The sequence below is a fragment of the Ammospiza nelsoni genome, chromosome 13 (genome assembly GCF_027579445.1).
Source record: "Ammospiza nelsoni isolate bAmmNel1 chromosome 13, bAmmNel1.pri, whole genome shotgun sequence".
NCBI classification, from domain to species: Eukaryota; Metazoa; Chordata; class Aves; order Passeriformes; family Passerellidae; genus Ammospiza; species Ammospiza nelsoni.
Window position 1 is genome coordinate 2,489,547 of NC_080645.1, and position 25,524 is coordinate 2,515,070.

The window sequence follows — 25,524 nt, forward strand, 5'->3', positions numbered from 1 at the left end:
CCAGCGTTCTCTACATTTGTATTTTGGTATTTTTCCCTTTATGGTGTGCAGTTTTTAGGGTTTGTTTTTATTGCCTTTTCCCCTCCTCTTTTTCAACTGCAAGTGTTTTAGGGGGGGAGCAGAGGTGCTGCAGTGCAGGACAGAGGGATGGAGTTTTCCCTTCCCTCTCTGGCAGCAGCAGTAGCACAGGGTGGCTCAGCCCCCTTCCCCCTCTTTGGGGCAGCACCTGCCCATCACTTGGGACTGGCTGATCTGTATTTAACTGCTGTTCATCTGACAGACCTGTTGTAGCTATGGGGTGGTGCAGCAGGCCTCTCTCCACCCTGCCCCAGCACGTGGCTTGGCTGCTGCAGCTCTGCTCCCTTTTTTTTTTTTTGTATTTTTTTTTCTTAAGACACAAACTGGTTTAATTAAAACTGTAAAGGAAAACAATATGCAGGAATAAAAACTCCAGATACATAGCACTTATTAATTATGAAGCTGTTGCTGATCTTGGAAAAGCATTTGAGAATCCATAACCAAATATTCAGCCTTAAATTCTGAAGGAAAGGGAAGGAAGGGCCACGACCTACCAAGTCCTTGCACACTATGGCACATAAAACTGTACTACTTGATATACTTTTCCATGACCTTTTTGTGAAACACTGATCTCAGAGTATCATTGATGAATCTTTTTTCCTTTTTTGTCTTATCTATCCCCTTGGCACAGTTCTTGAAGACAACATCATCATCTTCTCTCCTCCTTTTAACTTTGAAGTTTGCCTGAGGCTGTGCTGGCCCAGTAAGGTTCAGCAGTGTTACCAGTCAGGATGTTCTCCATCCAAATTCTTTCTTCTTTGGCCTTTTGTGCTTGTTCCTTTTGAGCATGTTCTTCAGCTTATTCTTTTTTGATTTTTTCCAGTTCAGCCAGAAGAGCTGCAGTATCAACATCCTCATATTCATCATTTTTATAATTTCATCATCTTCATCAGTAAGAGGATCATCTGCATCAAGATTTGCTGCAGGAATTTGGTCTAGCTGAGGCTTCTTAGACACAGAAGATGATGTTGTATGTTCTCTGGTTGGTTTGTTTCTGTTCTTTTCTCTTGCAGCAACTCATTCTCTCTCCTCTTCTGCTGGCTCCCTGGCTTCATATTGGCTGTTGTCTCTTCCTCTCATCTAACTGCATTATTTCTTTGATGTGGAGAAATCAAGCCTCTTCGGCATTTAGAGCCTTTTCTAGTTTTTCTTGCTTCTTTTTCTCTTCACCCTTACTGTTGGAATTTGAGCTCTTCTTGTGCTTCTTTTTTTTTTCTTTTTCTGTTTCTCTTGGTGGATCTCCATTGGTGCTTTGGGTTTTGTCATGTGTTCCTCCTCCTCAGGCTGCTCTTCCATTAAACTTGCCTCTGTATTAGCAATTAGCAATTTCTTTCCCAGCTTCTCCTGTACAGTAGGAGCATTTGACAAAGGAGTGACAGCACTTATAACCCCACTTGCCTTCTTTCTGGTACAAACCCCAAATGCATGTGTGGTTGATGATCTTCACATTCTCTTCATACTTAGAAAAAGCAATAGCTTTCTGCTGTCCTTTGATGACTGTTCCATGCCTAGAATACTCCGCATAATCTTCTGTTTGAGCTAGCAGCAGTTCATCTAGGAGGGGCATCCAAATGTTCTTGTCCTCCATACTTCTCTAGGATGCTTTCTTTCAGCTGAGCCTTGAAATCTTCTTTTTTCAGTTTGAAAGATTTATAAAGAAACTCTAATTTTGTAGGGTCTGCTTGAAGATGAAATTCAGAGCCTTTGTCTTAACCTCCGAGGCAAAGAGCTGAGTCAGTGCCATGGAAATGGTGTCACCTGTGTAGCAAACAAAGTTGTCACCTGCATAACCAGCTTCATCTGGATTCTTGCCTGTGTTGGCATAAGAGTTCTCCCTCATTGCTCTTGTTTTGGGATCATAATAAGCAGAGTTTGGATCCAGATTCCTCAAATATTTAGCAATATCTTCCAAAATACGTAAATTTCAGACTGCGATGCATCTTTTAGAGTCAAAGTTCTGCCCAGGCATATCAATGTCATCTGTGTATTTGTCTTCATCTTCACCATTATGATCTCTTTCTGTCTGTGAATTTGATTCCTCTTCTCCCCACTGGGGGAGTTCACTTGTTCCAGCTTCCCTGATGCCAACTCCTCCTGAATCTTCTGTGCTTTCAGTGTACATTTGGCCAAATCAACCTTGGAATATTCCTCAACAATTTTCATGTGCTTCTCTGGGTCATAACCATTCCACCAGTCTCGCTTCCCATCATAATCAAACATCAGCTGAGGCTGTGTTCATTTTTTTCATCAAAATATTCATGTATTTTTGCTCCAACTTTCCTGGGTCTCTCCATGCAGCCTTTTTTTTTTTGTGTGTCAGTGCCCTGCAGTTCTCACAGGCTGCTTTGCCATACCTCATGGCCACAGGGTGCTCCTGAACTCCTCATTTATACGATATCCAGAGGAGTTATACTGCTCCTGCTTCTGTGGCTGAGGTCTCTGAAGCTTTATTGTGGGTCCCTTAGAAGGATCTATGTACCATGGTACTGAGGAGATGTACCGAGGAATTTGAGGGTTGATATATTTTCCTTCTTCATCCACTTCAGCAGGTGCATTCCCTAGTTTTCTCTGCTCTTCTAATTCTTTTTCCTCCAATTTTCCCTCGTCATCTTCTTTGGTTCCTCCAGGCTCACATCATTTCCCCCTCTGTCTTGGTTTGGAAAGACAGGAGTCTGCTAAGGAAGGCAGGAGCCTCCCCTGAAATGGAGAATGTAAACCCTCCCCACCCCTCCCAATTGCTATAAATTTTAAATTAAGGGGCTCTCAAGCAAAAAATATGGGAGCAGGAAATTACAGTTCTTTAATAAGGAAGAAAATAAAGGGATAAAATAAACAATACAGTACACTAGAACAACACTGACAGAGTCAGAACCCAACCTGACATCCTGTGGGTCAGGATGTTGGTAGTAACCCAACTGGAAATGTGGCTGCAGCCCTCCTGCAGTGTCAGGGGTGGTTCTGTTGGAGCAGGGATCCTGTAGAGAAGGATGTATTCTTCCTCTGAAGATCCAGTGGAAGAAGAGGCAGCTGCTGTTCCTCTGGGGAATCCAGTGGAGAAGCTGTGCTGGTGTTCCAGAATCTCCAGATTATATCTGGGTAGCAATGCTTGGCTCCTCCCTCTGGGCTCACATCTCCCAATGAGATGCTGTAGTTCTTATCAGTCATGCACTGACATTCAATAGCTGTTATCAGCAGATGTCCCCTCCTGAGGGAGGAGTGATTGTGGAAGAGATAAAGCAAACTGCCCACTTAACAAAAAACAGCTGCCATACAGATGGTAATAGAATACATCTTGCCTTGCAATCTGGAATACTCTCCTGCAGTGGGGGTGTTCACCACCACACCTGAGCCATTTTGGGTTTTTCCTGCCAAACCACAGCACCCCTCCCCATGCTCCTGCGGCTCTCCTCTTCTCCCAAGATTATTTGCAGCAATTAATTTTAAGTTCTTAACTAAGTCCTATAACCCAAACTTTATCTACAGGAGTTCTTTAAAGTTTAGAAATCATTAGCTCACAAAAAAAAATTTGTACTGCTAAAGCAGATAAAGTCAGGATAGGACCAAACACCCTCTTGGTCAGGGTGGTGGCACAGCTCCATTCCATGATGGCTCAGCCCTCTTGCAGTGCCAGCTGTGGCTCTGCTGGAGCAGGGATCCTGGAGAAGGGTGTAGTCTTCCTCTGAAGATCCAGTGGAAGCCTAGAAAGGTCTGGTCTTCTGCTGGGAAATCGAGTGGAAAAAGGCCAACTGTGGTGTTCCACATCTCAGATTATATCTGGGTAGGAATGCTTGGCTCCTCCCCCTGGGTGGAGTGACACTGCAGTGACACTCAATGGCCCATTAACAGAAGATATCTCCTGGAGGGAGGGAGGATGGTCAAGGGAGAGATAAAGAAAACTGCCCCACCTGGTTTTAACAGCTCAAACATTTCCAGGCCCATTAACAGGAGCTATCCCCCTGGAGTTATAAGGGATGGGTCATGGAAGAGATAAAGAACATTCCTCACCTGGTTTTAACAGATGGTGATATAACACATACTTCTGGTTACATCCTGCATTGCAATCTAAGACAGTAAAATATTACTTTTCAACATTGTAAGATATGTAGTTGTTTTCTTTTAAGGGATGTGATGACTCCAACTAAAACAGCTGTGATGAAACATGACAAACACCTGTTTGTGGATAAAGAAGATACAGTCTTGATTTTGTCAAAGACTCTATTGCTCCTTACAATCTCTGTTGTTTTATGTTCCATAGATGACACAGAAGAGTCAGTTATGATTCTACATTATGGCTGTTAATGATTGTAAGCTTTTCCTTTGTTTCATTTTGCTGTCACAGGTACATGACTGTTTAGAAAGGTGCTGTCTCAGCTCCCTAAGATGGTTACTGCTGATATACTGATGTGAATTTACTGATTTTATAATAGGCATTATTCATAATATGCTATTACTGTATTTATAACTAGCTTCTTATATGCTTTAACATCTTTGTGTAATTATGTAAAAGACACGTGTTGTTTCAGGATGTTTCATTTTTGTTCTCTAGCTGCTTATGCATCTCTTATATCAAGTTAGCTATCTGGATTGTCCCTGCACTGGCTCTATGGTTTGACCCAATGCTGTCTCATAATTTTAAGTATTTTTCAGAGTTCCAAGAAAAGATACCTGAGCTTTGTTAAAAGCCTCCTCCAAACTGCAAGTCTTGTAGTTTGTCCCAGTTATTATTACAGAAGCACTCCAGCAGTTTGCTGTGTTTGAAGCATCTCTATCCTGAAGGAAACTTCAGAGCTATACAAGTACTAGATGGTTTGATGAGTCTTTAACCCCAAGGCCTTTACTCATAGCTGCTACTATTAAGAGCCTTGTTTTAAAATGTGTTTAGGGAATTCCCTCCCAGATGGATCTTGGGCAATGGCCAGGCCTTGGCTCTACCTGGATGGGGAATTTGCCAACAAACCCAGATGTTTTCTGCATCAAAACTAGATTCAGGTCACTTTGACTTGGCAATTTGACCCTTTATATATGACAGCAGAACCTATTTTTAGAGTGAGCTTGGGAATTACTATCTGGAAATAATTATCCAAGCCCTCGCTAAATTGAGGTTTGTCAGCTGTTCACAGACTCTGGGATGATGGTACAGTATTTCAGAGATTCTGAATTACCTAATTTCAAATGTATTATTAAATATGTGTATTATCTGAAATATTCTTAATTGTTGTACCTGACTGATTCCTGATTGCTGTCAGTTTCTTGTTCACTACATGTATTGTTTTGCCTTGATGTTTCTTCATGCTCATAACCAAAGATATGTATCTCATTAAAAAAAAAATAAAAGAAGGGGAATGTAGTGCCTTAAGAACATCCAAATAATATAATATGTGCATTAGAAACTTAGACAACAAATCATTTTGAATAATGCAATATTTGCATTAGAGATTTGGAATAAAGATCATCAAATCTAAATCCCAATTGAGTGTGCCACAGCAAAGCCTAGTTGATTCATTGACTTGAAGAGAGAGTGTGCTTGTGTTTTATCATCAGCAGGTTCAAAGAAGTCACCCGTTCATTCATCAGACACCAGTTGCCTCTGAAGAAATGAGGCCCAGTGCAAAGAGAAATAACCTAATCACCATGCAGCCCTCATGGCCAGAACAGGAACAGAAATGGGACTGCCAAGACATGGCTGTGTCTGCAAACTACAGAGGCAATCTGCCAACAAAAGCCTCATGGCATCCTTATGGTACAGTGCTCCTTCAGTTATTCCCTGTTCCAGGACCCAGGAGGACATTCAGTGATGTCAAAGATCAACATTTCCAGCTAATGAACTTTCTCCTGAGTGTCAACTATTTGGACTTTAAAACAATGGTCATTTATTTCCATTTTCCTGAGAGACATTGGACATTATTCTTTACTTTTCTCATGCTGTGAAACCCTGTGTCAATACTTTGATAGAATTTGATACATTTTGTTAATTGTAATCGGTCTTTTATGAATCTTATCCCATATCTAATTGATAACCAGTGATAACCTTAATGACATAATACCCTCATAAGAGTGAGCTGTTTTAACATCAGAACACATGAAACTTTTTTAAATTAACCAAACGGGTGAGATGTCATAGACAGGTAGAAGAATTATAAAAGAAAGGCCTTATGAATTCAGGCCTCACTCTGCTAAAATTGACAAAACTGACCTGTCATTTCTTCTAGGTGCAGCTCACAAGCAATTTGCATGTTCCCATTTGAAGCTATTCTGCGAATGAGAAGTTCCTTTAACACAACAATCTATTCTGAGGGTGAAAAACAAATGCACCTGTGTAAACAATAAGATTTGTTCCATGAGAACCCACAAAGGAAAAACGTTAACATATCTAGAGAGAGAAAATTCGATAGATATATACAACAGCCTTTACTGACCATGAACTGAGTTTCACTGTATTGCTGACCAATAACACCAATTAGTTGTTAAACCTTCTGGTATTTCCTACAAATATGAGCTTTGTGAATAAAGAATTGTCTTTCTGCATGTAGAAAATGGGGCCTTGGCTGATTTATTCCAGCACCAGTTCACACTGTGAGATACAAAGTGATTTTGAAAGCAGTAGAAAAGCAGTGTAATAACAGTGTCCTCAGCGTGGCTCCCAGACCCATTCCTGGCAGCCCCACGGGCTCTGCACATTGATCACTGCAGCCAAAGCTGCACTTAGCTCCAGACCAAACACCATCAGGAGGCAGGGTGGTAAATAATGCCTTTCCCCAGGGCTTTTGACTGAATGTGTGATCATTCCATGCATTTCATACCCTGAGAAGAAGCCACCCACACAGTAATCTCAGCTGCACTCTCCCTGCATCAGCCCCAGAGCACCAGCATCAGTCAGGGAATGAGGACCTTGGTGCCCCAGCAGCAGCACAGTTTGGGGTTCCCCGTGCTGGGCAGCCCTGGCTCCCAGTCCCTGTGTTCATTTTCCAGGAGATCCACAAGCAGCAGCCATGGTCACTCTGCTGTGGCACTGCAAGCAATGTTAGCTCAACGTGTCCAACATTAACAAGGCCATCTCACAGTTTTAAAGCATGCTCCAACTCTCTTCATGCACCTCTTCTTCCTCAAGGACAGCCTCTCTACAAAGCCATGGAGAGTTTTTAAATTTTGACTTGAATATCAAGGCCCAACACTGAATTTTTTTATCAATATTTGCCAAGCCAGGTGCATGTGTCAGCTGGCTTTGGCTTTCATGCTGCCAAAGAGCCACAGGCAGCATCAGAGGGGGGACATCACCTGTTCCTGGGCAGCTCTAATGGAATATCCCCCAGTTCAATCTCACATTTCAGAGCAGAGGGGAGACATATCCATTTTAAAGTGTGATTACTGGAAACTGGCTGGAAAAACTGCATTGCACCCCCTGCATTCATGTTGTTAGTATTTGCTGTATTCATAAGAGCAACAAGGTATTTTCCTTGCCAGGACAGCAAATGCATCTGGAATTTATAAATCCACATGTTCTCTCTCCTTCTTAAAACTTGGGCATTTAAACCAAGTATTTCTGGTGGTAAAACATGCTACAATTGCTCAATAGATATTTACATTGTATTTCAAAATGTGACAATAGAGATAATGTAGAATCATTTTTGTATTTATAGATAGATATAGATATAGATATAGATATAGATATAGATATAGATATAGATATAGATATAGATATATATGAATAAATGTTTTCAGTTCTAAGATTTAATAGCAATATGGTTTTGATCTTGACCCTTACTCACTACTAAAAAAAAAAATGTGTTATCAAACCTCTGGCCACAGATATTACTTTGAAGATGGACCTGCAATGAATTTATGACATATAAAATACCCAAGTCTAGCATTGTTTAAATAACTTCTTCAGATCCAAACTGTTACTGGTGGTATCAGCAATCCAAGTGCCCCAGAATAAGCAAGACTTGACCTTTTTATTATATTCCAGCACCTGAAAATTGCATGGGATTTTTTTCTTTGTTATTTTTTAAGGCTCTCAAGCTCATTCCCAGAGTCTCATGCAGTATCTGGAAGCAGAAAGCAGCACAGGTTGAGTGCTTTCCTCTGCAGTGATGGGCTGAGTAAAGGTGACTTTCAGAGATAGTAAAATGAGCTCTGAATGCTTTATTAGCACAAGCAGGGACTAGTGTGAGACAGTTTTAGATGAGCATGGAAGTCAGCTGCTTATACTATATTTTATTTAGTTTTGTTCCCTTTGCATGCTCATACTCTTAAGCAGATGTTCACCTGCTGGAAGAGATCCAGGTAAGGCATTGGAATCAAATTCATGTTACAGTGCAAAAACATGAGCAAATGTCACATTCCTGGTGACTTCTGAGCACATCAACACTGGACAACATCCTTGTTTCTCATGCTGGATGATCCAAAAGGAGCAAGGAGCAATACACTCATTACAGCTTTTTTCCCAAAGACACTACATTGTTGTGTAGCAGACCTGAAAAACTGTTGGTGTGTGTGTGTATATATATATATATATATATATATATATATAATTTAGCTAAAAATTTCAAAAACAAAGAAATATTTTAACAAGTCATAACAGCAAGACTCAATTCTGAAGCTTCTTAGGGTATAGTGAATACTTTAGGATTTAACAAGTGCTCATTTGGGACACTTTGTTGACCTTGGGAGTGGTCTATTTGTTACAGATCTGAAGCAAAGTAGCATCAGAGCTCATGAATGAGAATCTGCACATTATGCTCATGCTATACTTTAATCCTTAATGACAGATAGTTAGTGATAAGAAGTTTTAACAACCAGAATAAAGGAGCCTCTAAAATATAATCTATTCCAAATAATAAAGTATAAAGCATACACAGGAATTAAAATGAAATTTTAAAACAAAGCAAAAGAGAACAAACAAACAAAAAACAATGAAAAAAAAACCAAACCAAAACCCCTCCAAAACCAAATTTGGCCCCTTGTCAAGCTAATAATCAATTTTTTTAAAAAAAGCATTAAAAAATCTGGTTGCCCTTTACTTTCCTCATCCCCTGTTCGACATTCAGCACATTTTCAGTTAAGCTTGGACCAAATCTGTGTCAGTACGAAGGGCAAGCTCCTCTGTCCACCTTGTGCTGTAAAATAATGAAAGCAAGAGTGGCAGAGACACATCTCCAGTGCTTGTGTTTGTACCATTCAATTGTTTCTATTTGGCTTCTGATAAAAGTCAATTGTCCTTTTAAGTACTAAGGAACAAAAGAAGTGGCTGTCCTAATAAAAATCACCAGCTCAGGGAGCCTGTGCCTTCCTTCCCCTTCAATTCCTTTCTCTTTTCCCAGCTACTCCGTCATCATTTCCCTCTGCAGACAGCTGGACTGGCTCTGGCTCAGTTCTACCTTGGAGAGCTCAATTCACAACTGCTCCTTTGTAATCTTACCAGCAATTTTGGGAACACCATGTTCTGTCCCAAACCTACACAAAGGCTGACCAGAGATTGTTGCAGTCTGAGGGCTGCAGCACCCCAGCCCCTCTGGGTTGATTTTGGTATCTCTTTATCAGTTTGTGCCACCCTGTTTGCTCTTCCCACTGCATTAAACACCTGCCCAGGCTGTCCAAGTTTTACCCCAAACCCCTGCAGAACCTTTTTGGGTTGCAAACCTCTGGATTTGCTCCTTCTCCTTTGCTTTGCTGTGTTCCTTCTGTCCCCGAGCCTGCCTGGCATTTCTCTGCAAAGGAACTGCACAAGGCACCTGACTGCCCTGGTTTGCACCTCTCCACATCATTTATCACAGTGCTCCTCTCTCCTGGCACATGATCTCCTCTGCTCTTCAGGTTTTACACTAATTGCCAGACTGCTTATCCTACTGCACATTTATTCCCACAGGGCAAAACTGTTAAACAAAAGAATAGGGTATACCCTTACTTTAACAATTATTAAATAGTTTATAAATACACGTCTCATTTCAGGAGTGGTGCCAGTCTGTCAGGAAACCTGGAGGCTGCTGATTTTTTTTTTTTTTTTTCCGTGTTTCATATAAAATCTGTCTGTATTTGCATCATTCCCTGTGCAAGTTCTTTTCTGTCACTGGTTTCTGCATCTCATGGCAGTTCCTCAGGGGCAGGAGCCTCCCAGGGCCTCATTCTACCCTCCCTTTTGCCAGCCCAATGCCATTTAAACCAAGCTGGGATTGCACAAGGGTTTCATGAGCCCTAGGGTTCCTCCCCAAGCATTTTGATCTCCAGTCTGCTTCTCTTCCTTACTACCATGAAAAAGTTCACAGCTCCAGTGAGGAACTTTGCACCTCTGCTTATTTGTAAATTTTTTACCACCTCCTGAGGCTCTGCAGATTCACAAACACTTCATAAATAAAGTAGTAATAAAGTGGAGGGGTACTGACTTGTGCATTCACTGGTAAAACACAAACCATGAATTATGGGGTTTGTACTTCAAGGTGAACGAAGTATTTCTTGTTAGCACACAGCGGTGTCAGAGAGATAAAATCAATGTTGGGTCACAATTACATTTTGGGCTGCTGCCATGCTGCCTTCTCCTCACTTGTGCTTTTGGTTTAGGTGAACAAAGGCATGGCTGGGTTCTCATTCTTGCCTGCACTAACAGCACTGCAGGGCTGTCTTCTCTGCCCTCTATCAAAAGCCTCTTTTAAAAACCATCCTGAGAGTAAATGACAAATACTTCATTCCAGTGTAAAAAAAAAAAGAAATAAATCATAAAACTGCCAACCTCTACACTGACCAGCAATCTTTTAAATAGTCAATAAACTACTCTGCAGTGTGGAGCTTCCTATCATTTCCCTTTTCTTTGCTCATTCCGACACCTGATGCACACACTGAGCTCTGCCAGTACAGGACGGGGACTCTGCACCAAAAAAACAGATTTTAAGCCTGGTCCCCCCCCCAGGGCCATGGATACCCCTCACCTTAGGAACAGGTGTATCCATGTTTCATGGGATACTGGAGGCTCTGATCAGCCAAATGTAGGATTTCCAGCACCAAGTGCAACACCCATGTCAAAGAGTGGACCTACAACATAACCATTCTGACATGCACATTTACTGTTATTGCTGGTGGTAGTGCTGTTACCTTATTTTAAATGCTGTGTATAACATAATTCAGTATTTCTTTCTGTATATTTACGTATATTTAAAGTCTTGTATCTCCAGGGACACATATGTTACTATTTGCTAGTAATCCATTGGCCATCCTTAATTCTCAAAGTGCCATTAGCCTTTATCACAAATCCATTCAAGGACCCATGGAAATAAACCCTGAGACTCCACATTCACCATCAGGTGCTCTAAGGTCTTTGAAAGGTCAACACAAAATAAATTGCATAATTAGCTATAAATTTAATTAAGGAGTCAGAGAATGAGAGGGAAAAGAACACTGAGATGAAATTTTCCATTCTACATCCTTAAAACTGGCATCAGGAAGATTGAATACATTTAGGGAAAGTATTGTATCTTCAATAACAATCTTGGACCACATTATTTCTTACCATATATACAGATATTTAAAAAAATGTACAGCAGGCACTGACAGAATAACTCACCATCTTCCTCAAAAGTCTGCAAGCAGGTGAATAAATAAGAAACTTAATCTGGCCCCAGAGCCCAAGAGCATCTTTTGTTCCAGAGAATAGGACAATTGGCAAGCTAAAAATCAGAAAAAACAGCCTCTGAGAATTTGGGCATGACATAAAATTCCTACAGAATCCTTTCCTGCCATGGCAGTTACAGAAAGAGAGCCCCTTCATTCCAGTCTCATTCCTTTACATGGCAGGTAAAAGAACAGAACTTCTGCCTCTGGGTCTTCAGGCTGCTGTGAAATATTTGTTACTGATATGCTTCATCTGTATTAATTTAAAATTATTTTTCCTCTTGACAGATTTTATGCCTAAAAAATAAAACCACTTGATTTAAAGTCTAGAAAATATTATTCAAAATAAATTTACCTGCCCTGTAAATGCCAGCTGAAAAATGTTCTACAGTAAATGCATACCTTTAAAATTCCACCCTTTCCATTAAAATAGCTTTCAGCAAGGAGGAAATTCCTTTGTTAGTAATTCTACAACAAAACCAAACTCAGAAAGTATTTAAAACCTGGCAAACATCTGTTTGTTTGAGTTTTTTCAGAAAATTTGCAAACTTTCCCTTCAAAGAACTCCTCTTATGACATTTCAGGACCCAGGGGGCTGTGAAAGCACCAAATGCTTCCCAAAAACCTCCAGAGCCTCTTTCCCTGACCTCCTTTGCTCTCAGCAGCAGGCACAGTTTCACTGAGCCACCTCCACCACACCGTGGAGACTCCAGCAAGGAATTCCCTGAGCCCAGGGCCTGGTGCAATCAGCTTTTCCACAGTGCCAGAGCACTGGCAATGCCCAGCCTGGTGCAATCAGCTTTTCCAGCAATGCCAGAGCACTGGCAATGCCCAGCCTGGTGCAATCAGCTTTTCCACAGTGCCAGAGCACTGGCAATGCCCAGCCTGGTGCAATCAGCTTTTCCAGCAATGCCCAGCACAGTGCAGGATGAGCTGGCTCGAGGTGACGCGAGGGCAGAAAGCTCTGCAGACTCCACAGCAGTGATGAAATCTCACTGCTTCCAGATTTTCCATGTAGAAAAGACTTTCCTGTTCCTAAAATCAATTTTGCTCATTCTGAGGTGTTTTATCTGTGACTAATTGTATAATCCAATTGACATTTATTTCATTACCACCTTTTCCACAAAGGAAAAAAAAAATACATAGTGAACAGTATCCCCCAAACATCTTGTTATGAATACATAAAAATTCTCAGTCAAAAGTGATCTCATTATAGCAAGAAAATTTATTTTGCCTTACAAAAATCATCTACCAGACTGCAGCTTCCACTCAGCCCCAAGGATCCCAAAGCAAGCCCCAGGAGATGGGAGGCTGAGCTGAGGTCTGTCACTGCGCTGACGGCAGCTTTATAATGAAGTCCCTTGATGGACAAAATGTAAAATCATCCTAGAATAGAATTATCAGTCTGTGTTTTTTTTCCTTATCAGTAAACTGGGCAAAAGCCACTGTGGACAGCAACTCTGTGCAGCTCCATCCATATAGAATAGCATTCCAAACTTCACCTAAATGTGCTTGGGCTCCCCATCAGTCACAGTTCCCATTTCTGTAGACTGGGAAAACATGAGAAGATGGCAGAATTCAGACTGGAAACACTCAGGTTCACACAGGCACTGCTGTCGTCTCACCTGCTCTGTGATGTCCCAAGAAGGAAAAACTAACCCAAAGTCAATAGATAAGAGCAGCAGGAATACTGAATAGTTCTTATTTTTGTTCCAGCTGTCCCAAATACCATCCATAAGCAAACTCCTATGTGTTAAATCATTTATTTGTGGCAAGTTTTCTTTAATACAAATCTGTTTTACCAAAACAGAAAAGCAGATGCTACCAGAAGAAACAACTAATGATGTAAACTACTCACAGCATGCCCATGACACAACACAGCACTGCTGCACTGGCTGTGCAAACATGAGTCTGGCCCGAGCCCCACTCCACAGCCAGGTTCCACTCAGCTGCACAGCATAAGGAGCAAAACAGGAAGGTCTAAAAGCTGAAAAACACACAGGAAAAAGGGTAAAAAATGACCCCACCTCCACATGTATGTGATATAGATTTGGAAATCAGTGGGGTGAGCAAAGCCCACTCCATTCCAGTCCACTGCAGCTGAGCACAGCGAGTACTGCTGGTTCCAGAGGTTCCCGTTTGTGAGACTCTGTCCGAATTTTCCCTCATCTGCCTCACAATTGTCACTGGGGACTACTGAAGAAAAGATCCCCCTGTCTTAAATCTCTGGCTCTGTAGGAGAAAGTTACACACACCATGGGCCCTGAGACCTGAGAGCATTGCTAAGTTATTGTTTTCACAGGTCTATTTATTGTATGCTACACTGAGCTCAGTGAAGGACATCCTCCCCTTTTTGCAACAATAGCTCTGGGATTTTTGTGATGGTGCTCACAAGGGTCTTTGGATGAGGGAAGAGATGAGGATTTGACTCCATATTTCAGAAGGCTTGATTTATTATTTTATGATATATGTTACATTAAAACTATACTAAAAGAATAGAAGAAAAGGTTTCATCTCAGAAGGCTGGCTAAGCTAAGAATAGAAAGGAATGAATAACAAAGGCAGCTGCCTCAGACTCTCTGTCCAAGCCAGGTGACTGTGATTGGCCATTAATTACAAACAACCACATGAGTCAATCACAGATGCACCTGTTGCATTCCACAGCAGCAGATAACCATTGTGTACATTTTGTTCCTGAGGCCTCTCAGCTTCTCAGGAGAAAAATCCTAAGGAAAGGATTTTCATAAAAAGATGTCTGCAACAGACTTTTCCCCACCTCTCAGCCTGGCCAGACTTCTCCTGAGTTCAGGGGGTCCCCTGCAGAAGACCCCTCTCACTCATTTGCAACCACCATGACACAGACTGAGATGTAAGGAGCCTCTTCAGCAAAGAAAAACTGAGACATGAAACCCCTATTGAGAGGACTGGGACTGAAACCCCCAACCCAGGGGAGGTGTGTGGGGGAGGCAAGCTGACCAAAGCAAGATGGATGTGTCAGGTGTGAGCAGTGGACCAAGAAGACAATGGCTCTGGCCCACTGCTGAGAACATGGACTGTGTGTACCCTTTTCTAAACACCATTCTTTTCCCCGAAGATACAATAAACTACCTTTGATTTGGTTTCAAAATTCATTCCCCTCCTTCCATCAAAAAAGAGTATAATAAGAGTTCAGATGGACTGCACCACTGAGATCTCCTCAGACATGACTTGGTGGACTCCCTTGAGAGACTTTGCCGTTCTACTTTTGGTAGCTATGTACTTTTCTTTTTTTTTTCCTTCTCCCTCTTTTCCTTATTTTTCCCTTTTCCCCCAATTCCTCCCCAACGCATTTTGCTGTGGTTATTTCAATAGATGTGCATTTGTTTTGATTATCATTGCAAACCCCCTTGTACCGTGTCGGTTTTTTGCACCCTGAGATCCCCCACAAACATCACGAAACCCGTCTGTGCGGACGGCTCGTGACACCATTAGCTGTGGGGATGTTCCTGCAGGCTCTGATGGATCCTGTTGGGCACTGGATCCTGCTGTCTGACCCAGAAACAAATGTTCTCTGTCTCAGAAGCAGTTGCAGCTCCTACTGCAGCAAAAGGGCAAGAGACTCTCACAGAAAGGGCTCTAAATCCAAGCTGAGAGATTTCTTCAGAACTGCAAACACTGAGCAATTTCCCTGCATCCAAAGTCAGTTACTAGGGCACATTCCACGATTTGTGAGCTTATTTAATTGTCTGAGCGTGGATATCTCAAACTTAAGACCCCAAGTCTGTCAGGACTAAACTTAATACTGATACTGTGAGTAAATGTGAGGTGCCATTGAACAAAGACGTCATTACCAAAATTTGTAGAATTACTAAACATTAGGAATTCCTGAACTTAAAAGTGGAGAAAATATTTTGATATCCTAAAGTGCAGCATTACACACATACATGATTCTTGACTGGCAGAACGAGGCCACAGGGCACGTAAACCAAAATCCCTAAATAAAACTTCAATATTTTATTTTAAAAAAAAAATCAGATTTTCTCTGTGTGTACAGATTCACATCTTCATGCCATAACCAAACAACAAAGACCCCTAAAAGGAAGCCATGCAGTTTCCATTTATTGAAATTATAAACAATTTCAAGTTTTTCATGGAGTCAGACGTTTTGAGGGGTTGAAGAAATTTATTACAAGGTAACTTCTGCAGCAGCATTCTAAGGGATTTTAAGGTACCAAGGTACTACAGTTTTGGCAACAGGTACAGGTTTCTGTGATCCATAAGGAAACACACCTGTAAATTCCCATTAATCCTGATTTCAATGGCCTCAGATTCCCTTAATGCTCGCCTGGATTTAAGAAGAAAAGAAAATGAAAAAAAGGTGATCAGTAACAGCAGGAAACTGTTTACCAGGGAGTCCAGATCGACCCCAAACTTCATTACAGGTCTGCATCCATCACTGCTAAACCAGGGAGAAGCTGAACAGCCTAAATACTGACAGCAAAGCCATTCTGATTGTGAGAACATGCTCTCCAGGCTCCAAAACTCCTGAAGGGAGGTTGTAGCCAGGTGGGGTCGGTCTCTGACAGAACCAGAGGACACAGTCTCAAGATACGACAGGGAAGGGACAGGTTGGATATTAGAAAGAAGTTTTTCACCCAAAGAATAATAAAGTACTGGAGTGCTTTTCCCAGGGAGGTGGTCCCACCATCTCCGGATGTGTTTAAAAAAAGACTGGACATGGCACTTGGTGCTATATTCTAGTTGAGGTGTTAGGGCATAGGTTGGACTCGATGGTCTTAGAGTTCTCTTCCAGCCCCATTATTCTGTGATTCTGTGGAAACCACCCAGGGACAGGGAAGTAAAGAAGGCTCTTTAGCTCCATGTCTCTATAAACAGTGGGACCACTCTGCAGTGTCCTGCAGAGCTAATGAGTGCGTGGGTGACAGAAACTGCCCATGGAACTTGGATAATGGAATACCCCAAACTGCTGACAGAACATTCAGAAAAGCAGCCCCGCTTCACACATTCTTTACCTAAAAAGCTAATGATGCTTTTCCTAGAGGTAAACAACCAGTTATGAAAGCTTATTCGCTTCAGTACCTGCTGCAGCCCTGTTCCCCCTGTATCCAGCACTACGACATTTATCAAGCACAGTGAGAAACGTCCCCAAGATTCCCGGTAACAAATAAATGTTACTACTGTAAAGTGGGTTTAGCTCTGGCTTGGACTACATCCTCCTGCTAGCCCCCATCCAGCCCCACGGCATTATATCCTCCGCACAGCCGGATAATCCCGTCCGTCCCCGTGGGTTTACTCCAGGCAGTCCCTCCCTTCCAGCACTTGGGCTGGACTCGGCTTTCCGGAGCCGCTGTCCGCCTCCAGCTCCGCATGCAGGCGGCGAATCCCCGCGGCAGCCCCGGAGCCGCCGCCCGCCGCTGCCGGGCGCTGCCGCAGGAGCGATGAGCGGCGGGCTCGGCCCCGGCGTGTGCGGCCCCGGGCCCCCCCGCGCTGCCCCCGCCATGTGCGGCCCTGCCCGCGGGGCGGGGGTCACCCGCCCCCCGGCCCCCAGCCCGGGGCCGCCGGCTCCGGCCCGGCCCCGCTCCGGCCCCGCGCACGGCAGGAGGCGGCGGGGCCCCGCCGGCCCCCGGGGAGCCGCGGCGGGGGCGGATGGAGACAGCGGGCACGGCGGCGGGCTGGGGTAAGGCAGGGCAGGGCGGCATGGGGGAAGGTACGGGCTGAGCCGGGATGGGCAAAGGCAGCAGCCGGGGGAGGGCAGGAGCTGAGCCGGGATGGGCAAAGGCAGCAGCCGGGGGAGGGCAGGGGCTGAGCCGGGATGGGGAAAGGCAGCAGCCGGGGGAGGGCAGGGGCTGAGCCGGGATGGGGAAAGGCAGGGGCTGAGCCGGGATGGGCAAAAGCAGCAGCCGGGGGAGGGCAGGGGCTGAGCCGGGATGGGCAAAGGCAGCAGCCGGGGGAGGGCAGGGGCTGAGCCGGGATGGGCAAAGGCAGCAGCCGGGGGAGGGCAGGGGCTGAGCCGGGATGGGCAAAGGCAGCACCCGGGGGAACGTACGGGCTGAGCCGGGATGGGATGGGGAAAGGCAGGGGCTGGAGCTGAACCAGGCTGAGAGGAAGCAGGGGTTGGGGCGGGCTGGAGCGGGCTGGGGACAGGCAGAGCCTGAACCGAGCCGGGGAAAGGAAGGAACGGAAAGGCGTGAGCTATGCCGGGGTAAAAGGTAGGGGCCGTGCCGTGCCGGGGTATAGCAGGAGCCGTGCCGGCCGAGGCAGGCTCTGCGGGGCCGATCCCAGCCGGGTGGGGCAGGCTCTGAGGGGCCGATCCCAGCCGGGTGGGGCAGGCTCTGAGGGGCCGATCCCGGCTCTGAGGGGCCGATCCCAGCTCTGCGGGGCCGCTCCCGGGTGGGGCAGGCTCTGAGGGGCCCCGGGAGCCCGTGTGTTGCCGCCCAGCCGCGGGTGCAGAGTGCGGGGATCCCAGAGCCCAAAGGACCCTGCCCGGAACTTTGTGTGGGCCGGGCCCCCTCCCTAGAGGGAGCAGCCCCTTCCCGGCCGTGCCCGCGGGCAGGGCAGGGCAGCGCCGAGACCCCGAGCAGAAGTCCGTGACACAGCGAGCGACCCTCGGGAATCAGGCTTTAAATCCTCGCCTGCATTAGTAAACGAGCTCATCTTTAAAGAAATCTAAAGATCTGGTTATTTAGGACAAGTTTTACTCGTGTGCATTTTGTTGCCTGTAAATATAAATCTTTGAAGAGCAAAGTTATAAATATTAAAGCCTAAGTGCATAGGGGGAGTATGTGTATCAGATTTTAGACTAAATTTATTCCAACCCAGTTTGGCACACACATGCCTGATGCATTCAAGCTGCACTCACACAAATCAGGGAAGTTACTTGGTTTTACAGTGGTAGGTGCCTGTTTCAGAGACTGGTGAATGACTTAACAATAATTAGCATATTTATATAACACATTGTTGTTTATACATGGGGTTTGGAATTTGAGAGGCATTAATATCATTTCCTGAACAGGAGGGATTCCTAGAAGTATTAAACAATGCCTTGTTTGGCATTTTCCCCCCAGTTGAGCTACATCTGTGTGTGCACTCAGGGTCTGAGATGTGCAGTCCTGCCCAGAGAGAGCAGGTGAACCTTACCTCAATTGCCTTCAACTCACATCTGGTACCAAACAAAACCAAACTGTTATTAAGGACCTTTCTCTTCATTTTTCCCTTTTTAGTTATTTTCTTCCATCTTTCTTTCATCTCTGGAAGCTCCATCAGTATTGGGATAGGCAGCAATTATTCCAATCTCCGTAAGTAATGTCTTTTTCTTTTTTTAAAAACGGTATTATTGGCGTGTTTTGCAGTCATGTACAGCTGCAGAAATAATATATTTCAAGTTCTCTAGCAGATAAACATCAATCCAGTAAAAAGCAAATAGCTTCCTGATTGAGAAAAAACTGAGTTAACAGAAATGTCCTTAACCTTGTCATCTTTAGGTAGACCAAACTCACAGAAATGACAGAATTGTCTGAAATAAAGGACCATAAAATTTAGTGTCAGGTACAAGTACTTCAATATTTTATTTTTTTTAAAAAATCCTCCTTTCAGCATTTTCTCCCACAACAGCAAACTAGCAAATTGACAAATGGAGCACACTGACATCAGTCAAAATTTATATCATTTTGGCATTCACTAGTGAAACAAATGTGGCTAAAAATTACTTCCAGTCATTGAAATAAAACAATTCCTGACATTTGACTTCCTTCTGCTCTCCTTTTTATGTCTGCCTTTTGTAGTCATTACATGAAGGCTTTTTGAAAAGGAAATACAGCATTGTAGGAGCCAATTATCCTCGTGTCACTGGTCCTATTTTGGCAGGAAACCACATGCACACAGGGAAGCAGGGCAGCATGTCCAGTGCCTTGGATGGAAGAATGCATCATAAAAAAAATACTGAACAATTAAACCCACCAAGAGCCCTCTTGGAGCAAGGGCTGCAGCTTAAGAAAAGCTGTGCTGGAATGTTATAATCAGACTGTGACTTTGTAGCACTGTTCATGCCCATCATGGCTGAGGAATCTTACAACTAAAGGTGCAGTTTAAAGGAAGAACAGACCAGAAGTTCCCTTAATTTCCTTTGGAACACACATGGAGGAACACAGACACAGCTACAATCATTCACACACTAGAAATCACACCCATTTTAATGTTTGCTGTCACAACCTATCATGACAGCAAACTTGGAGAAATTATTCATGGAGTCAGAACCAGCTTCTGGCCACAGTAGGGATTTTTAGGATCTATCCCTAAGATAACTTTGGTAATTGAGAGCAGAGTTTAGTTGTTAAAGGTGAAGACAGTGCAAAACCAAGTAAATGCCAAGTGCTGTCTTTCAGATTAATCCCTTAAACTCCTCCAAAACACCACATTCAAGCTGGGCTGAAGAGCAACTGCAAAATCAGTAGCTGCTGCCTAATGGAGCCCAAGTGGCATCACCCAAGTCACAGAAAATGTGTAATGTGGACATTGGGTACAGCTGCACTGGCAGTCTCCTCATTTGTGAGTGAGCTGCCTGTGGGCTTGGCAAGAAAATCCCTGTGCTGTGCTGGTGTTGTTACAGGTCAATATTGCAAAAAGAATGCTGAGATTATTTTCCCCCAGAAATGCTGGGTTTACATAATGCACAAAGTGATGTTTCCCAGCGCTTCACTGCAGGACAGCTTTGTGTTGCACTGGGTTTGGATCAGCAGAGTTCTGTGACAGAACAATTGCAGCAGCCAGTTCAGAGGAGTCTGAGGATTGCTCTCATTTCCACACAGGTGCATACAGAATTAAGTGGTTTAGATCATGGTTTTCCTTCAGCCTTAACTGAGTCCAGCTCAGCCAGACTTGACACTCTGGCCCTCTCCACAAGGGCTCTCAGCTTTAATTCCTGTAATGCCTTGGCTCTGACAGGTTCCACTGACAGGAACAGATAACATTACCACAGCACCAGTGGGCATTAGCCACAAGTGAAACCATGGCTCATGGCATGCTTTTACAGCAAATGTGGAGAGACCAGAGTTATCCCAGGCTGTTTGGAGGCACCACAGGAAGAAGACTCCTCAGTGGCCTCTCCTGTAGGCCAGGTACCAGCCCTGTTTGCTGCCCAAACACTGAATTTCCTAAGCAAGGGCAAAGGCCCAGGACTGCAGCTCTGCCCATACAGAGTCAGCTGAGCCTGCAGAGCCCTGCTCTAGCCCAGGACAAAGGGAAAAGTCACCCAAGCAAAGTCCAGGCAAGAGAACACTCAGGGATGGAGCCCAGTGACTGCAACAACACAGAGCCAAGGTGGGCTGATAGGGTCAGAGCTTAACAGAACTTCCTAGTCAGAAACAGAATTTGGTTTGACTTTGTTGCTTTAGATGTTTCTTTCTGAGAGAGACACTGGATTTCTTTGCAAACTGTTTCCAGCTTTTAGTCAGCTGTGTTTGGATGATTGGTTGGTTTTCAGAATAAAAAGTCAGATTTATCTCTAGAAAATAATGACAATGAAGATAAATTATTAATCAGCAGTCATGAACCTCAGTCAGTGTTTCAAATGCTTAAATGAAGGGGTCCAAAAACTGTCAGTGAAATAAAAAGGCAGAAAAATTGTTCTGTGCAAACTGCCTTTCTGCATGTGCCTGCCTCCTCCACCTCCTTCCCAGCACTTCTGAGATTTATCTCTGAGGAAATTGGTTGTAGACGCAAATAAAAGCAATCAAGCCAACTGATTATTCAATCAATTATGCAGATTGCCAATACATATGTGGTATTATAAAAAGACAGTTTTCTCCAGCTATTTAGTGACTCTATGTATTTAAATATTATAGGATAGTCCAATTCAACTACATCCCTGCTTTTATATCTAAGAGCACAAGGAATGTCCGGAGATATGTAAAATGTGCATTTGCAGGCATGAATGACAAAAAAAAAGCTTTAAAATATACAAGTCAAGCAGCATTTCCAAGTCCAGCACTAAGATTCCTGTCTTAGAATCTTCAGAGAGTCTACAGACTTGTCCTAACTAACCAGAATTCTCTCACCAAACCAAGAAGGAGCAGAAGCATTCCTACTGTGGCTCTTTGTGCACAAAATCCCACCTAAGACAGGCCCAGAGGACACCTCCTGAAGGGACAAGTGCAGAAAATCCTCATCCTGGGACCAGAGAAACACCTTGGAGGTCCCCAGCATCTGGCTTGGGGACAGCAGAAGAGCACATCTGGCTGCCAGCACTGAGAGCTGCACCCTGAGACCCCAGCACAGCAATGAAAGGATGAATAAACTTCTACTCATAAACAAGGAAATCTTTCTGCACACAGCAAGAATAAAATGTCCTCTCCACTGGGACTCTGCAGCTCCTGATGTGTCTTTTTCCCACTCCAAACTGAGCCATTTAGTGCAGCTGTCTGAGGCACAAACACAATTCCCCATGACAGGATGCACAACATCAGCAGGAACATAACTTTACATCCCCAAGCACAGAGCCCAGTGCCTCAGTCCAAACCAGGGAAGAGCCTGGGTGATTTGGGCTCTGTGCAACCCCCAGGAGTTCTCCTGGCTGTTCCAGATTTGAGACTTACAGAAAGACAGGAGATTGTTTCCAGCTTTGGTGGGGGCTGCTGGCTTGGGGAGGTGCAGGATGACAGGAGTTTAAGAGAGAGCCTGACAGATCTGCAGCCAGACTTGGGCACAGCACAGCAGGACATCCCTTGCACTTGTGTCAGTGATCAAAGCACCAACATGCAGCACCCATAATCCAAAATGCCAGATAGCCACATAGGTCAGTGTGCCAGACACTGAGACATGCACTGCAGTTGCCCCCTCTTAAGTGCAGAGCAAAATCTAATCCCCAGAATAATCTGCTCTTTTCTTCCTTCATTCTATTTCTTCTCCAAGTGTTGATGTTTTTCTGAAGCTGGCAAAGAGGTTCCCATCCCCATTTCCTTAAGGGCATACCCCATATCTCCCTACAGTTTTCCACATTGCACTTCATGTTTTAGTGACTCCAGCTGGGCAGGAGGGAAGGATGCTCAAATACCTCCAGAACCACCCCTTGGAATCCTTTGTTCCTCTCCTCTACTAAGTAATAGCCAGCATCTTTCTGCCATCAATTTACTTTATGATGGCTTGAAATCATCTATTACATGAATAACAATTTCCTCAACTTTTAAATGGAATCTGCACTGGGAAGGGATCCACTTCTCTCCGAGCCTGACAGTTTCTTATCCTCCTGTATGAAGATGTAGGCTGACAACTCCAATTCAATCATTTCCATTGTGCCTACTAACTTAATGCTTTCATTTCAAGCAGCTTCTCCCAACTCACACTTCTCCACTTGAAATAACAGATTAGGAAATAATATCTGCATAGTTCCCATGCACCTGCATTGCAAACATGCAGAGTCTAGTCCAAACTTGCTCTCTAGCAAATAAATAAAAGGATGCTTCAGTTTTTGGAGGGGTTCTCATCAAGCTGCTACAAGCAGCTCTATCAGGAAACCTCTCAGAGGGGAGCTTTGGTTCAGATCTTGTTTGAGCTGTGTTCAGGCACATGCCCAGTACCTTTATGCAGAGCAGCTCCCCAGGAGAGGTGGACTCCTCTGTAAAGTTTCCTTACACTCTGTCCTCAGATGTTTTGGAGACTTGGCCTACAGCTCAGAGCTGGCAGAAACAATTCAGCTGCCTTTGACAGCATTTATACAAACAGGAATTTTAGCTCCAAGACTTAATACATTTCTTGCTGGCACTTCATGAAATACCCCTGACTTTTTTTTTTTTTCTTCTTTTTTAATTACATTATATGACATAGGAAAGCCTACAGTCCTCAAGAACCTGTGTGAAGATATTTCACTAAAGGACATTTCAGCCAAAGCCCTGTGATCTCTTTCTACTCTTAAGGCAAATAGTTCTTCTATGACACTTTGTTTCTGTGGGCTCTTTAATTCTAAGTTTCTTATCTTTTAATTGCTGTTTTTAGTTGCAAGCATGTTAATCCCTCTGTTTCCATCTTTAAAATGAAGATTTGTCTTTCAGCAATTGTTTTTCCTTCATCAACAAGTAATCTTTATTAGTTTTGTAGTTTAAGAAAAGCAGCTCTGTAAGCATCTGATCTTCACAGGTTTTCAGCATCCAGGTTTGTTTTGATTTAGCTGCAAAATTGCTACAAGATTACTTCTACTTAGAAATCCCACTTCTACTTTAAATCCCACTAGAATTGCAACTTAATCACTTCAGGTTCTGCACAAAACAACTGGCCCTGTCCTTTCAGTTGACAGGTATCTAAAAACCAGAAGGTGAGTAGAGGAAAAAAAGGCTGGCAGAAAAGTCAATTGCTTTAAATTACACAGGAACTTTAGGAGAAAGCTCTCCTGGCTGCTGGGGTGGTGCCTGCCACTGACTCTTGCTAAAAAGAGAGAAATTCTCTGAATTCTGTTTCCACTTACTAAGGACATGCAATGTTTTTTATGGTTAGATGATAAATGATGTGTTTCCAGAAATTTTCAAAACAGGTTTCCTTGTTGTCACCTCAATGTATTACCCTGAAGCTTGCTCCAAGGGCAGTGGTTACACAGGGAACCACAGGACCCTCACTCCCTGGGCAGCAGAGAAAGGATAAGACCAGACAATAAAAGTTCTGAAAGGTAAATTAACTGTAGGGTTTTTTTTTTTTTTTGGTTTTTTGTTTTTTGTTTGTTTGTTTTTGTTTAAAGAAAAATTGCTGCTTTATTGCAGCAGCCATGTTGACAAGTAGCCCAACAAAATCTAGTCACTGGATATTGTAATTCCAACTCTGCCCCAGAGACACATCCAGAGAGAAATGTGAACCCAGAGATTTCTGGTTTGGCCTGGAACTTGGTTCTAAGGGAGGAACACACACACTGCAAAGAGGAGCAAAAAGGAGGAGCTCTTTGGGGTGATTTTTGTGCATCATTTGAAGAGTACATCAAACTGCACTAATGATCGCTCTCCTCACAGTAAACACATTTGTGGAATCAGATGTTCCTTTAGAAAGAATGTAGGACATTGAATAGTAGACTGAAAACAGTTCCAGTGCATCCTGCTGGGTGCTCTGGCTGAACAGCACATCTCTGAGCAGCAATCCCCACCAGAAATGCCCAGGTGTTTAGAGAGAGCAAAATCAAAATATCACCAGTACTTTTTAACTACACAGACAATTTTATAAAAGACTTTCCTTTTAGAACAGTACAATCATAAATGGAAACATGAGTGGAAACTGCACTTCTGCTACTTGATCCTGTTAATCAATCTGAAAGATAGCTGAAAATAGAAAAGATCCCTTTATTTCTGTGCTTCTGATTTAAAAAAAAACCAAACAAACATGTTTCTATTGAATGAAGCAAGCTGTAAATTGGAAATGTTCCTAAAGTTGGAGACATAAGATCTGCAACTCCTAAGGAGAGCTGCAGCATCTGTAGAGGTAAAAACAAGAACTCTTCCCCAGATTTTCAAATTATGATTCCCAAATACAGCCAAAGGCAATGTGGTAAAATGCAGGGACAAAGGTGGTGTTAAGGTGCTGTAGTAGTACTGAAAGGACATCCTGTGTCTGTGCTCTGCTTTAAGGTTATTGTACTTTCTTTTGGTTGCCATCAGTGGAGGAACTGGTGGACACAAGAAGTCACCAGAGATGAGAATTGTCCTCCTTACATTGTGTTTGGCACAGATTTCTCTGTCATGCTCCTCTAGATCATAGATACAGAGCTTTAAATATCAACCCAGCCTGGGCCAGGAGTGGTTCATTCAATATCACTCACTGGCTGTGGTGACAACTGGGTACCCACTCCAACAGAGACTCAAATGGGGGACATGTGGCTAAAAA

At 43.5% G+C, this 25,524-nt stretch overlaps 1 protein-coding gene and 1 pseudogene across 1 annotated transcript in view; one reads left to right on the forward strand and one right to left on the reverse strand.

Moving 5' to 3' along the window:
- Positions 1–606: 606 nt before the first annotated feature.
- Positions 607–6,311, reverse strand: LOC132079262 (pre-mRNA-splicing factor SLU7-like; annotated as a pseudogene).
- Positions 6,312–17,206: 10,895 nt separating this feature from the next.
- The window catches only part of BEAN1 (brain expressed associated with NEDD4 1), a 52,141-nt gene continuing 43,823 nt past the window's right edge, over positions 17,207–25,524 (forward strand). Inside the window, exons 1-2 of the mRNA XM_059481670.1 lie at positions 17,207–17,353; positions 18,897–18,971. Coding sequence (XP_059337653.1) covers positions 17,323–17,353; positions 18,897–18,971 — 106 coding nt within the window. The 5' untranslated portion in view covers positions 17,207–17,322. The remainder of the gene's footprint in view (positions 17,354–18,896; positions 18,972–25,524) is intronic.